Source organism: Pseudorasbora parva, chromosome 14 (genome assembly GCF_024679245.1).
Source record: "Pseudorasbora parva isolate DD20220531a chromosome 14, ASM2467924v1, whole genome shotgun sequence".
In the NCBI taxonomy this organism is placed as follows: domain Eukaryota; kingdom Metazoa; phylum Chordata; class Actinopteri; order Cypriniformes; family Gobionidae; genus Pseudorasbora; species Pseudorasbora parva.
The window spans coordinates 43,301,235-43,317,369 of NC_090185.1; the positions used below are offsets into that span (position 1 = coordinate 43,301,235).

A 16,135-nucleotide genomic window follows, 5' to 3' on the forward strand; every position below is an offset into this window, starting at 1 on the left:
CATGATATTTCTGCAGAACAACATCTACACAATCAGTTCATTGTTTCAAATACTTTAAATGAAATGATTTAGTAGTTCAGACACTGAATTTTAATTGTGACCAATGGCAAAGACCAGCAGATGCAGAGCTTCAGTGTAAATGATGAGACTTGTGTCCAGTTGTCTTACACTAAACAGTGAACTGTGATCAGACTGTAACTGTACAGTATAATGATACTAACTGTAGTTTCTCCAGCTGACATTGAGGGATCATCAGTAGATCACTGAGGTTTCTCACTCCAGAGTCTCCTAGTTTATTCACACTCAGGTCCAGATCTCTCAGGTGTGATGGGTTTGATTTCAGAGCTGAAGTCACAGCAGAACAACCTTCATCTGTCATATCACAGCAGCTTAACCTACATTGAGAGAAATGAGAAAACTCTTTATTCTGTAGAGTTATATCATCTTCATAAATGTAGTGTGAACTCAGACTATCATGAGATATTGAGTTCTTCACCTCAATCTCTCCAGTTTACAGTGTGAATCCTTCAGTACGTCACATAAGGGCTTCACTCCAGAGTCTCCTAGTTTATTCCTGCTCAGGTCCAGATCTCTCAGGTGTGATGGGTTTGATCTCAGAGCTGAAGTCAGGATGAGACACTGTTCCTCTGTAATTCTGCAATAACTCAGACTGAAGACAGAAAGAGAAAAGACAATGACTCAGATCTGAGATGATGATCTTATTAAAGACATACAGTGGTCATATAGTCTATAGTTCCCATAATCTGCTTGTAATCGAGTCTCTAGTTCGGTGAGCTGGAAACTGAAGACAGAAAGAGAAAAGACAATGACTCAGATCTGAGATGATGATCTTATTAAAGACATACAGTGGTCATATAAATTAAAATTAAAGGATTTTTCAGACAGTCATTCATCAGCACATCATCTGAAAGTCATATTTGTAATTCTCGATTTTTCATCTCAGAAGTGTCATAAAGTTCTAGTTTACACAGGCACTGCCAACACACATTTCCATACAATCAACTTGTAAAAGTGCATGAACCATTATATGACCCTTTAAATATGGGTCAAAATGTAGTCAATAAATATATTTCATAAGAACAAGCCTATAACATAACCCATTAAAAGTGCCTGCTCTATTACAAATCATTTATATATCTTTAAATACCCCAAACAGCTGCATTACAAGATGGAAATATAGACCAGAAAGGATATTTAAACTTGCTCTGCCCTTACGTCAGGACTCACTGCGGGGTCTTTCCTGCTCTTAACGCCGAATGAGCTCTTAAAGATCTCATGTTCATCAAGATCAACACGTTCTCATGAAATGCGCATCTATAACACGAGTTGTATTTATCGTAAGATTTATACGGCAAAATGACGTGCAAATGATACGCATTGTCAACTAGGATGAGTGGATTATGAGCCAGCATCATGAGCAGACAGCGCGCCAGAATCCGGTTCTCTTTCACGCCTGAACAAACTATAACACACAGGAAGAATTATGCCAAAATGTCCGTTTTGTCAAGTATTCTCATTGGAAATAACGTCTTAAATGAACTTAAAGAGTTGTGATGAAATGGGATGCGTGAGACAGCGCGTCAGTTCTGCAGCGGTAGATCTTAAAGCGACAGCAGCCATTAATGTTAAACACTCACTGCTCTTGACTGGAGAACTTTTGTAGTTTTAATAAGGATTCATCTATATTTAATTCATAATTTATGCAGTGCAGACTGTTAACTTTATACTGATTACTTTATTCAATGTCTGTACCTGTTAGACAGGAAGTGCACAGGTAAATATGACATGGGTTTATGAGAGGATTGTTTTAAGTTGAAGTTTGAAGCCGAATAAATGTTCAAAAGCTTTCAGTTACACTGTAATGTTAAATTGCTATATTGAATGTTTAAAGTGTGTGTGTGTGGGGGGGGGGGGGGGTCTATTTAATAGAGACATATCTAGTATCAGTGATACTGGCCTTTAAAAAAAAGATGATTTATAAAAAGATGGCATTGAACAAATCTTTAAAATATACTGTCTTTATGTTTTTTCTACATTAATTTGGTGATTTACTGTGAAATTACTACATCATAAAACAACTCTTAACAACTGCTTTTAACTGTGCTGTAAGTGACAAGACATGCTTATGTGGTCAGTAGGGGTGACCCCTAATAGTCCAAGATTCGATGCATCGATATGCAGGACCGGATTCGGCCACTGATCTCATGGTCGAATCTTCGCGGGTGTTATGAAACGAGGATCATACCATTTTGGCAATATGGGTGTGCTCAATATTAGTGGTATAAAGACGTGTCGCGGCGCTGAGCGATCGCCCCTTTAAGGGCACTGAGCTTCACACCGGACGCGGCGCGCCTTTAAAATTCAAACACATATACACCAACGGCGGCATTCAACGCCTGTCCACGGCGATTAAATGTATGTTTCCCTCAAATCGTGAATGTACTGATTTCACTCTGTGCTACAAGATACACTCATCGTGCAGCTCTTCTGTCAGAAGTCTAACAATGTCTAATAATCAGATGTGTTCAGATTAGCCGGAGTTTTGTTCAGAGCGCTCTCACTCACTGTTCGAGATTCGCTAATTTAGGGACCGTCTCTAAAGTTACACAACATTGGTACGCGCGGTTGTATAAAACGGACTGTACAGTGTTCATCTAGGTGTCGGGTATAATGCACACCTTTTGGATTTTTGATATTTAATAAAAAACTGTCAAATCATATGAAAATATGGAGATTATTTATTTTACTGGGATACTGTTTGGGCTCATACACAAAATATGCTAGATTAAAACGCGTCATAGCTGATAGGACACTGATGAGAATATTGCTTGAGAACATATTTATAGAGATGATATTATAGATTATATTCTTTCACACTAAATGATTATTTATGCATTATGTGGTGCTATTGACGACGGCCAATAGAAGGAAGGAAATCCCACAGAATATAATCTTGCTTTAAAAAGGGCAGAGCGGCTTGATTTATTTGATGTTTGTTCATTTTCAAATATAAAACTTGTTGAAATGTTTTCAGTGTGTGCATCTGTTCTTTTTGAACACTTTATGTCATTTGAACAAAACCGTGATAATATTGATAACCGTGATAATATTGATAACCGTGATAATATTGATAACCGTGATAATATTGATAACCGTGATAATATTGATAACCGTGATAATATTGATAACCGTGATAATATTGATAACTGTGATAATATTGATAACCGTGATAATATTAATAACCGTGATAATATTGATAACCGTGATAATTTGGGTCACGATAACCGTGATGTTAAATTTCCATACCGTTTCATCCCTATTTTATGAGTGTCCTTCCATATATCATTTCTAATAGACATCATGTCAATCATCAATAATAACAAAATAATTCAATAAATTGCATCAGTTTTTCTGAGGTTTTCTCATCTGTGATGTACCAAGAACTTCCAAACATGATCATAATATATTTGTTTCCAAATGTGAAAGGTTTTAAATCAAATGAGACCATGCACTTGCATAGATTTAGTTATTAGCAATTACTTTTAAATATGCCACTTAGACGTGAAATCATTAAAACATGCCTTCAGGGTGTACGTGGTTCATTTTAATACACAAATGATATATTATTGTGTTATTGTGGATGCTGAACGAAAAACAAAAACGGACTCAAATAAATGAGGAAAATGAATTATCCACTACTATAACAATAATATTAAGAGTAATGTGGCGTTTTACAGCATTAAACACAATACTCACGTGAGTGTGTTGAGTCGACAGTGTTTATCCTGCAGTAGAGCAGAGATCTGATTCACTCGTGTGTCTCCTAGTTCATGATCTCTCAGATCCAGTTCTCTCAGGAGTAACGGGTTTATACCCACAATTCCTCTCACATACTCACAGGCTTCATCTGCAGCAGGACTCACAAACCTGCAGAAGGGAAAATTAAGCTAGAATCAGTTTAATTAAACATGGTGTGATGAAAACAGCATTTGATTCTACTGGGAAACACTGAGGAATTGTTTCTCTTGAATTGGCTTCTATGCAACACATTTTATTAGTGAAATAATATTTCTATAAACAATTCACCTGCACATCATTTCTGTTGTATTATTTAATCCCGTCTCACCTCAGTGTCTTATATAATACACAATATCAACTATTATTGACATTATGACTGATGTCTGATGACTGAAGTCAACTGAATCTGTGTCTGTAAATGTTGAACCAAATGAGCCATACAATCAGCAGACAAGCGAACATCATTCCTCTGAAAGCTCCTGTAGTGTGTCAGCTGGCGTGTGTATCGCAGGATCGCCAGTGAAAAGACCTATATTGTTTGTAGCCCTTTTGTCTTCACATACAAGATTTATACTAAAATATAATATAATATACATTTGTAAACAACAGTAGTTTCTGGTTCTCGAATCTGATTGGCTGAGAGCCTTTTCCAGCTGTGTGATATCCACCCAGTATCGGCACTGAACCCGTTTCCCCGTTAGTGTCAGTCCGCTTGAGTGACTGTCATGGCGCTTGAGCGATTTGCCACTGTTTTAAGGAAACTACTGTTGTTGTGTCACCAAATGTAGTTTTAACAGTTTTATTGGCACTGCCTTATTCAGTTTAAGGTCATACACAGACTACATTATTCAAAACAGAAACTGCACAGGATTGTCTCACCTCTTTGTGACAAATGTAATTCAGTAGATGCAGATTTGTCCCATAGTTTCATTTTTTGCTCAAGAATATAGAGTTACTGGAATGGTATTGTTGATGTGCTTTCAGTGATGTTCAGGTAAATGCGGCCTGACCCAGCATTGATCATTCTTGGACTTTCTGAACATGTCATTTTAACAATATTTAAACAATAAATATTATTTTATATAACTAATATGCTGTATTTGGTATTGAGAAAAGGTCCGTAATGTTGACTTCAGTGACAGTTACTTTATGAGTCTTTATGAGTGACTGGTTGTAAACAAGGAAGTTGTTTAGCGCTGAAGGGGGGAGTGGGCCGACACCCTTGCCTCTTCATCATATCCATCTTCATCATATGCATCTTATCCTTTTGAATGATTTTTAATAACCTCATGAATTAAATAATCAGTTATTATCCTTTCAAAATAATGAATTATTGACAATCAATTTTATTTGATCATTAATACATTTAACTATTATTTAATATGATTTTGACTCTATGTCTGCTGTATGGTGTCTAATTTGCTTTCCAGAGACAGTCTGACAAAGACAGTCTGACCCCTATCTATGTGCCCTGACATAGATAGCCTGACCTCTATCTCTGGGTCCTGACCAACAGGGCCTTGGAGAGAAAGTTAGAACTTCCAAGAGGTGAATCCTGCCTTTTGTTAGTAACCCCAGGACAGGAAGGGGTGGGAGGATTTGAGTCTCCCAATTGTGATTTCTTCCCATTTATATAGTGTGATTTTTCCCATTGATAGAAGTACATTTTTGTCTTTATATTGCTTTATATTTCTTTATAGAATGAGTAGATGATATAACTCATACTTTTCTTTCTGGTGATGTGTTTGTCATGTGGTGTTGATATCTTGTCCTGTTGATAAGCTCACTGCTGCGCTAACCTTGGAGGAGAGATGTGCCCTAGAGTCTTGTGTGTGTGTGTGTTACATGTTCTGTGCAGGTCTATGGAAAGGATTGGACCGCTTTTCTCACACCCTAGACCTCTTGGCGTCTTTCTAGGACTCCCCTGAAGTCAACACTACCCCAATCTTGGGATTGTCTGATGTATACATCCTGATCAACAACAACAACATCTCCTATCTATTCTCGTGTGACACATTGTTTAGACTTTATGCCAATCAGTAATATTCCACGTGTTTGTAATGATGTAAATCATGCCCTTGAAATTGGTATAACTGGTGTGGTAATTTTGTGTAGAGTAGAGTCTGGCCTGACACCGCCCTGAGAGACTCTGAAGCTGACTCTACTGATGAAACTGCAAACTATTCTTCAGTAAAATTCTCTCCGATGATTGAACATCCTGACTCCTGGTCTTCATTTCGCATATCTGGTCTATGGGTCAAAACTGTAACCCCTAACAGCGCTCTCTTTGGAAATCTTTTAAAGGACAAAGATATATTGCTTTTCTCAGTGGACATTCAAACTGATTTCTTTAATAATGGATATTATGGACATTGAGCTGAATAATGAATGCTATATCAGATGCAGGTAATACACTCGTTTAGTCAACCTCTCACTCATAAAACCTTAATACGCTACACCAGGGGGATGGGATCAGATTCCCACCAATTCAATTGCGGGCACGCATAAAATAAAAAAAAAGTGTGAATCAAAATTTTAAAAACACATGACATTTACATTTACATTTAATCATTTAGCAGACGCTTTTATCCAAAGCGACTTACAAAAAAGGGTAGAGCAATAGAAGCAACGAAACAAACAAAGCCAACAACCTGTAAGAGCTGTAAGAAATCTCAATTTATTAGCAGAGTACACAACTGTTTTTTTTTTTTTTTTTTTTTTTTTTTATAGCCAGCTACAACAAATACTCACGTACGGAAAATACAGAACACTGGATTTGGATAGCTAGGATAACAACCCATTAGGACTAAGGCTGATGCCCCAACTGTTGTCGTTAATGCGGATTCAGTGGCCCAATGGGTTGGTTTTGTATGGCATTCTAGCTAAACGCGCAGCAATAGCCATCGACAGCAAAAACTCACGTACGCAAAATACAGAACACTGGGTTTTGGTAGCTATGATAACTATGTAACATACCCGCCTGAAGGCACAAATCCGGATGAGAGACGTAGATATGATCAGTAAGTGCTATTCTGTATTGGTCAAGTGCAATAGGAAAAGTGCAATTGGAAAAGATGTGTCTTAAGATGTTTTTTAAAAATGGCTACAGACTCGGCAGCACGAATTGAGATCGGCAGGTCATTCCACCAGGTGGGAACGGTCCAGGAAAATGTCCGTGAGAGCGATTTCATGCCTCTTTGGGAAGGAACCACGAGGCGCCGCTCATTCGCAGAACGCAAGCTTCTGGAGGGTGTGTAAGTCTGAACAATTGAGTTTAGGTATAATGGTGCAGAACCAGTGGTTGTTTTGTAGGCGAGAACTAGAGCCTTGAATTTGATGCGAGCAGCCATTGGCAACCAGTGCAGTTTGATGAAGAGAGGCGTAACATGCGTTCTCTTCGGCTCATTAAAGACCACTCTCGCCGCTGCATTCTGGATCAGCTGCAAGGGTTTGATAGTGCATGCTGGAAGCCCAGCCAGAAGAGCATTACAATAATCCAGTCTGGAGAGAACAAGAGCTTGAACCAGGAGTTGTGCAGCCTGTTCTGATAGGAAGGGTCTAATCTTTCTAATGTTGTATAAAGCAAATCTGCAGGACCGGGCTGTTGCAGTAATGTGGTTAGTGAAGTTTAACTGGTCATCAATCACAACTCCAAGGTTCCTGGCTGTCCTTGATGGAGTTATGGTCGATGAACCAAGCTGAATGGAGAAATTTTGATGAAGTGCTGGGTTGGTTGAGAAAACAAGTAATTCTGTCTTTGCAAGATTGAGTTTAAGATGATGCTCTTTCATCCAGTCAGAAATGTCTGTCAGACAGGCAGCGATACGAACACTGACTGTAGGATCATCTGGTTGAAATGAGAAGTAGAGTTGAGTGTCATCAGCATAGCAGTGATAGGAAAAGCCATGTTTCTGAATGACGGAACCTAATGATGACATGTAGATGGAGAAGAGAAGTGGTCCAAGGACTGAGCCCTGGGGAACCCCAGTAGCTAGATGATGTGACTTAGACACTACACCTCTCCATGACACCCTGTAGGACCTACCAGAGAGGTAAGACCTGAACCACTGGAGATACCCATCGTCTTAAGTGTTGACATGAGAAAATATAACGCACAAAACTGAAAAATCAATGCAAAGTTACCCAGAGTCACAAACGTGGTCATAGAAATACAAATAATAAGCGTGAGTCAAACATTTAAACAAGTTTAAAATTATATTGCTCAAAGCTGAATCATGAATTCAAAATGATCTGAATCGCACACAAAATCATGTTTTCTGCTCTTATTTTCATTTTTTGTATGTCCGTTCTCTTTTCTTCTTTGCTCGTTTCCACATTCTTCGCTTGCGTTCAAGAAGTCCTCGCTGCAGCCTGTAGCACGATGACGTACTGGATCCGATCCAACGCGTACTGGACGCGCGTGCGCGGTGGTTTCATTCACAATTCGATGATGTCATATACGCATGCGCAGAAGAGTTTTGGGGACATTGAATGCACAGGAGAGTTTGCTGGATAGATAAATACTCAAACCGCTCGCTCAAAAATAATGATTAATAACATGCTCACGCCATTAGGACACACGTTTTGCATTTTCCCTTGAATGTGTAGGCTACTGGTATTTTAAAGTTCTTTACAGATCGTGTTGCATTGAGGATTAAAATTACAGAGACAATTACTTGACTCTTCCACTCAACAGCAAGTATGATCAGAATATATATAAAAATTAACTATTTTGCATGCATGCACAGCGAAACTAGGATAATTAAGCATCACATTTATGAAAAGATGATTTATTAATCAATAATTACTTAATACTATTTATCAGTTCTACAACTACACAGTTTAGAACATCATCTATATACAATAATGATCATACATTATGACTAGCGCATACGCATTATAAATTAATTTAGAGATCTGTATGAATGACATTGCCATAACGATCCACCATCCAGTACGTATTCGATCTGATCCAGCAACGTCATCGTGCTACAGGCTGCAGCGAGGGGTGTCTCCTTGCGTTTCCAAATGGTGCAGTTTGAGTTTTATGTAAATCAGGGGCGGGTCTAAGCATCACCATTGGTCCACTAGTTCTAGATTGACAGCTCATCCCGTAGCCAATCAATGGAAGAGGGAAGCTGACGTCACCAAGTGACTCACGCCTCAGTTCAGCCAGCCGCTGTTGACTTGAGCTACGAGTATAACGCGCTCTCTATCACTGTATCGGCAAGGAAATACATTATTACCCTCATTCACTGCTATAAGAGGAGAAGATTTGGCTAAACTTGTTAAATCATCAAAATCTAGAGGCAGACAGAGTATACAGCTTCATTACTTAAGTAAAAGAACAGATACCCTTAAGTAAAAGAACAGATACCCTTAAGTAAAAGAACAGATACCCTTAAGTAAAAGAACAGATACCCTTAAGTAAAAGAACAGATACCCTTAAGTAAAAGAACAGATAGCCTTAAGTAAAAGTACAAATCTCTCAATATTGTACTTGGCTGTCAAAATCAACAACATGTATGCTTGACCCTATACCGACTAGGCTTTTAAAAGAGATACTTCCAGAGGTCATAGATCCTCTGCTTAATATTATTAATTCATCCTTGACATTAGGATATGTACCGAAAACCTTTAAGTTGGCTATAATTAAACCACTTATTTAAAAAAATGCAACTTGATCCTAAAGAATTAGTCAATTACAGGCCAATCTCAAATCAACCGCTTCTGTCAAAAATACTAGAAAAGGCAGTGTCCTTACAATTATGTTCCTTTTTTTTTTAAAGAAATGGTATCTGTGAGGATTTCCAGTCAGGATTTAGACCGTATCATAGTACTGAGACTGCTCTAATTAGAGTTACAAATGATTTACTCTTATCATCTGATCGTGGTTGTATCTCCCTATAGCCCCTTTCACACTGCACGCCGGACCCGCAATATTCCCGGAACACCTTCTGTGTGAAAGCAACCACGTCCCGGGATTGATTACCGAATTGAACCCGGGTCGGGGACCTAGTAATATTGCGGTATTCGACCCGGGACGAGCGCTGTGTGAACAAAAGCCAAAACTAATGCCGAAGCGTATGCGTAGTTATCGTGCGACTCCTAGAGCATGTTTTTTCAATAACACAACCCTGCAGTGCCAGAAGAGCTCGTCGGTGTTTTAAACGCAGAGAGTGTTCGTATACAAAAGAAACTAAAATTAAACAAGCAGAAATGAGCGCAAACTGGACACAAGTCGAGACCACGGAGCTCCTTACTATCAGCGCTGAAGCTGAGATCGCTCGCCGTTATACGTCACATCCGGATGTCACGTGTCAACTTGATTCGTGACCACTCTTCCACTCAACAGCAAGTATGATCAGAATATATATAAAAATTAACTATTTTGCATGCATGCACAGCGAAACTAGGATAATTAAGCATCACATTTATGAAAAGATGATTTATTAATCAATAATTACTTAATACTATTTATCAGTTCTACAACTACACAGTTTAGAACATCATCTATATACAATAATGATCATACATTATGACTAGCGCATACGCATTATAAATTAATTTAGAGATCTGTATGAATGACATTGCCATAACGATCCACCATCCAGTACGTATTCGATCTGATCCAGCAACGTCATCGTGCTACAGGCTGCAGCGAGGGGTGTCTCCTTGCGTTTCCAAATGGTGCAGTTTGAGTTTTATGTAAATCAGGGGCGGGTCTAAGCATCACCATTGGTCCACTAGTTCTAGATTGACAGCTCATCCCGTAGCCAATCAATGGAAGAGGGAAGCTGACGTCACCAAGTGACTCACGCCTCAGTTCAGCCAGCCGCTGTTGACTTGAGCTACGAGTATAACGCGCTCTCTATCACTGTATCGGCAAGGAAATACATTATTACCCTCATTCACTGCTATAAGAGGAGAAGATTTGGCTAAACTTGTTAAATCATCAAAATCTAGAGGCAGACAGAGTATACAGCTTCATTACTTAAGTAAAAGAACAGATACCCTTAAGTAAAAGAACAGATACCCTTAAGTAAAAGAACAGATACCCTTAAGTAAAAGAACAGATACCCTTAAGTAAAAGAACAGATACCCTTAAGTAAAAGAACAGATAGCCTTAAGTAAAAGTACAAATCTCTCAATATTGTACTTGGCTGTCAAAATCAACAACATGTATGCTTGACCCTATACCGACTAGGCTTTTAAAAGAGATACTTCCAGAGGTCATAGATCCTCTGCTTAATATTATTAATTCATCCTTGACATTAGGATATGTACCGAAAACCTTTAAGTTGGCTATAATTAAACCACTTATTTAAAAAAATGCAACTTGATCCTAAAGAATTAGTCAATTACAGGCCAATCTCAAATCAACCGCTTCTGTCAAAAATACTAGAAAAGGCAGTGTCCTTACAATTATGTTCCTTTTTTTTTTAAAGAAATGGTATCTGTGAGGATTTCCAGTCAGGATTTAGACCGTATCATAGTACTGAGACTGCTCTAATTAGAGTTACAAATGATTTACTCTTATCATCTGATCGTGGTTGTATCTCCCTATAGCCCCTTTCACACTGCACGCCGGACCCGCAATATTCCCGGAACACCTTCTGTGTGAAAGCAACCACGTCCCGGGATTGATTACCGAATTGAACCCGGGTCGGGGACCTAGTAATATTGCGGTATTCGACCCGGGACGAGCGCTGTGTGAACAAAAGCCAAAACTAATGCCGAAGCGTATGCGTAGTTATCGTGCGACTCCTAGAGCATGTTTTTTCAATAACACAACCCTGCAGTGCCAGAAGAGCTCGTCGGTGTTTTAAACGCAGAGAGTGTTCGTATACAAAAGAAACTAAAATTAAACAAGCAGAAATGAGCGCAAACTGGACACAAGTCGAGACCACGGAGCTCCTTACTATCAGCGCTGAAGCTGAGATCGCTCGCCGTTATACGTCACATCCGGATGTCACGTGTCAACTTGATTCGTGACCGCTACGGGTTGTGTGTGAAAGCGCACATATTACGGTATTTCGCTGGCAGTGTGAATGGACCAAATCTAGCGGCCCGGGGACAAATGCTGGGTCGCATTATCCATGTATTTGCCGGAATCGCAGTGTGAAAGGGGCTTATTAGTGTTACTCGATCTTAGCACTGCATTCGATACTATCAACCACAGCATTCTTTTGAATAGACTCAAATTATGTTGGCATTAGTGGAAATGCATTCAATACACTGATTCATAACCGTTTTAATCTTTATTTGAGGTTTGAAAACAAACCCGGAAGAGAAGACAATGCTGAATAAAGTCGTAGTTTGTGTTATTTTTGGACCCAAATGTATTTTGGATGCTTCAAGAGACTCTAATTAACCCACTGATGTCTCATATGGACTACTTTGAGGATGTTTTTATTCCCTTTCTGGACATGGACAGTAGAGTGTGCATACACTTGCATACGCTCTCGGACTAAATATAAAATATCTTAAACTGTGTGTGAAGATGAACGGAGGTCTTACGGGTGTGGAACGACATTAGGGGGAGGAGCTAAAGGGTTAGTTCACCCAAAAATGAAAATTATTTCATTAATCACTCCCCCTCATGTCGTTGGACACCCGTAAGACCTTCGTTCATCTTCGGAACACAAATGAAGATACTTTTGTTTAAAGCTGAGAAAGGCCTCCATTGTCATTCAGTACATTTCCACTGACCCACTCACAAAACCCTAAACATGTTGTTATAAAGTCCATCACACAACAGTGGCTGTACAATAATTTCACGAAGTGACGCAAATAGTTTTTGTGTGCAAAAAAAAATCAAAATAATGAGTTTATCCGCAAGGTTATTGTCTTCTGTGTAGTCTTCCGAATAATTGTTTATTCGACACATCATCCTAAATAAACCTGTCTCCGGCGCGATGACTCCGATCCTTCAAATATTCATATTCAATAATTGTTTACTTGACACATCATCCTAAATAAACCCGTCTCCGGCACGATGACTCAGATCCTTCAAATATTCATATTCAATAATTGTTTACTCGACACATCATCCTAAATAAACCCGTCTCCGGCGCAATGACTCCGATCCTTCAAATATTCATATTTTTGTGTAATCAACGCGTCATCCTCAATAAAGGCGTCTTGCGTGATACTGCAAACTTTGGAATATTCTGATCTAATATGATTTCTGACCTGTAAGGTTGGCAGAATAATAATCATACACTGTGTGTTAATAGGCCAGAGGAGAACTGGCCCCTCGACAGTCTGGTTTCTCCCAAGGTTTATTTTTCTCCATCATGCCCTGATGGAGCTTTGGTTTCTTGCCACTGTCGCCTTTGGCTTGGCTTGCTCAGTTGGGGACACTAAAATTTACAAAAAAAGTTTTTTTTAAAAAACGTTTTCAACTAAATATCCAAATAAAATGAATTACTAAATTAACTGTATCAACTTTATTACTGATCTGCCCACATTGATAAATTGAATAAATTGAATAAATTAAGTATGATAAATTGAAATGAGCTGATGACATCACCGTTTTCTCCAGAACGACAGCGGAATAAAATTTTGTTGCAATATTTTCCTGTTTAACACTGTAAAGATGCTTTCAAACAATCGTCATTGTAAAAGCGCTTTATAAATAAAGTTGACTTGACTAAAATAGGAGTAAAAGTAAAAATCTGGGTAGAGCGACATGTATCACCTCAGGTGTACATGTATCAACACTCACTTTTATCGTATATTCCTTTGAATGAATAGGACCAGAGGCTGAATCAGCAACAATAAAATGGTTATTAAAAACATTGACAATATTTTCTTTCCCTTTATAATGATTTCCTTAACTTTTAAATAGTCAGGTAAACCAGAAGTGGAAACCACATATAAATCACTATCATGAATATCTTGTAAAAAGGCCTGTTCATTTGAGATGAAGCATCGATTGACTGGTCGACAACTACTCTGTAAGTGTTTGTAACTTCTCATTTGATTGTTTGTTCATTTGTTGTTAGATAAGTGTGTCTGTGTAGTGCATTGGTGTGTATTAGTAGTTTCTGGTGTATTCTCGTGGTGTGTGTGGAGGAGTTAGCCTTTGTTTGGTCATTGCCACGTGTGTGAACGCGTTTGTTGGGGGCATTCCCAGCTGTTTTCAATAACTACTCAGGTGGGTATAAATAGAGTGATGGTCCGTGGCAGCCCTCGTGTGAAGCCCGACGAGTGTGAAGCCCGACGAGTGTGAAGCCTGACGAGTGTGAAGCCCGACGAGTGTAAAGACTTCAACTCTTCCCTGTGCAACTCCTCCCGAGCAAGGACCCCGGCAAGGCACTTGAGTATCATTTTCCTTTTCATTATTTGTGTTCAGTTTTTCTTATTTCTGTCTAGCCTTTTCTCTGATCTGTATTCACCATGTGCTTTCAAATCTCTACTATTACTACTAGCACTCGTAAATCACGCTCTGTACGCAAGAGACGCCGCAATCCTAATAATTTGCGCAGTCTGCGTAAATCCTCTGCTACTTTACTCTCTATTCCAATTGTTCTCTGGAATTGCCAGTCTGCTGTAAACAAAGCAGACTTTATTTCATCTATTGGGACTCATTCTCTGCTCAGCCTCATGGCCCTAACTGAGACCTGGATCAAACCAGAGGACACTGCCACTCCTGCAGCACTCTCAACCAATTTTACTTTTTCACACACCCCTAGGCCTATTGGGAGGGGTGGGGGTACTGGTTTGCTTATCTCAAATGATTGGAAATTTGATCCCTTACCATCTCTATCGGCCAGTTCATGTGAATCACACTCAATCACTATTACTCACCCTGTTAAAATCCATGTGGTAGTGGTCTATCGTCCTCCAGGTCACCTCGGTAACTTTGTGGAGGAGTTGGATGTGTTACTTTCTTGCTTCCCTGAGGATGGCACTCCTCTGATTCTGCTTGGTGACTTCAACATCCATCTTGATAAACACCTAGCCACAGACTTCACCACTCTACTGACTTCATTTGACCTTAAGTTAGTATCTACTACGGCTACTCACAAATCAGGTAACCAATTAGACCTTGTCTACACGCGCAACTGCTCCACGGACAACACTTTAGTTACTCCATTACACACCTCAGACCACTTTCTCATCACTCTTAACCTCATACTGACTCCTGATACAACACGTACTCCTACACAGATTAGCTTTCGGCGTAATCTACGCTCACTCTCTCCCTCTCGCCTATCCACTATGGTTTCATCTTCACTCCCTCCACCTGCTCAGTTCTCAGCACTGGACACTAACAGTGCTACTGACACTCTTTGCTCCACTCTAACATCCTCCTTCGACAATTTTTGCCCCCTTTCATCCAGACCAGCCCGCCCCACCCCATCTGCCCCCTGGCTGTCTGATGTTCTCCGTGAACATCGCTCTGGACTCAGGGCGGCAGAGAGGAAATGGCGGAAAGCTAAAAACTATACTGACCTTACCTTGTATCAGTCTCTTCTCTCTTCTTTCTCTGCAAATGTCTCCACTGCTAAAACAACATACTACCACAACAAAATCAACAATTGCTCTGACTCTTGCACACTCTTTAAAACATTCTCCTCTTTTCTTTGTCCTCCTCCTCCCCCTCCTTCATCAACTCTTACAGCTGATGACTTTGCATCATTTTTTACAAACAAAACATCTCTCATCAGCAACCAGTTCTCCTCACCACAAACTAACACGCACATCTCAACAACTAACACGAACACGCTTCCATCCTTCTCTCCGCTCTCCGAGGCAGATATTTCTAAACTCATCCTTTCCAATCACCCTACTACCTGTCCACTTCATCCTATACCCACTCACCTCCTTCAGGCCATTTCTTCTTCAATAACTCCTGCACTCACTCACATTGTCAACACTTCTGTTCACACAGGAACCTTTCCCACAGCATTTAAGCAGGCTCGGGTAACCCCACTGCTTAAGAAACCCTCTCTGAATCCAGCACTTTTAGAAAACTACATCCTTTCTGCCTTTCATTGCAAAGACACTTGAGCGAGTTGTTCAATCAACTCTCTATGTTTCTTGAACAGAACAACCTCCTGGACAACAACCAATCCGCCTTTAAAAGCGGCCACTCGACTGAGACTTTACTCTAGACCTTACTCTCGGTAACTGAGGCACTGAGACTGGCAAAAGCAGCTTCCAAATCCTCACTGCTCATCCTGCTGCATCTCTCTGCTGCTTTTGACACAGTTAACCACCAGATCCTCCTGTCAACACTTTAGAAGATGGGTATCTCAGGAACTGCTCTCCAGTGGTTCAGGTCTTACCTCTCTGGTAGGTCCTA

The 16,135-nt window shown here is 39.7% G+C and overlaps 1 protein-coding gene and 1 pseudogene across 2 annotated transcripts in view; both read right to left on the reverse strand.

Moving 5' to 3' along the window:
• LOC137040641 (NACHT, LRR and PYD domains-containing protein 12-like) overlaps positions 1 to 16,135 on the reverse strand; it is a 274,172-nt gene that overhangs the window by 222,939 nt on the left and 35,098 nt on the right. For both annotated transcript variants that reach the window (XM_067416434.1, XM_067416433.1), the window contains exon 10: positions 3,778 to 3,948. In XM_067416434.1, the coding sequence (XP_067272535.1) occupies positions 3,778 to 3,948 (171 nt within the window). The remainder of the gene's footprint in view (positions 1 to 3,777; positions 3,949 to 16,135) is intronic.
• On the reverse strand, positions 188 to 1,808 carry LOC137040761 (ribonuclease inhibitor pseudogene; annotated as a pseudogene).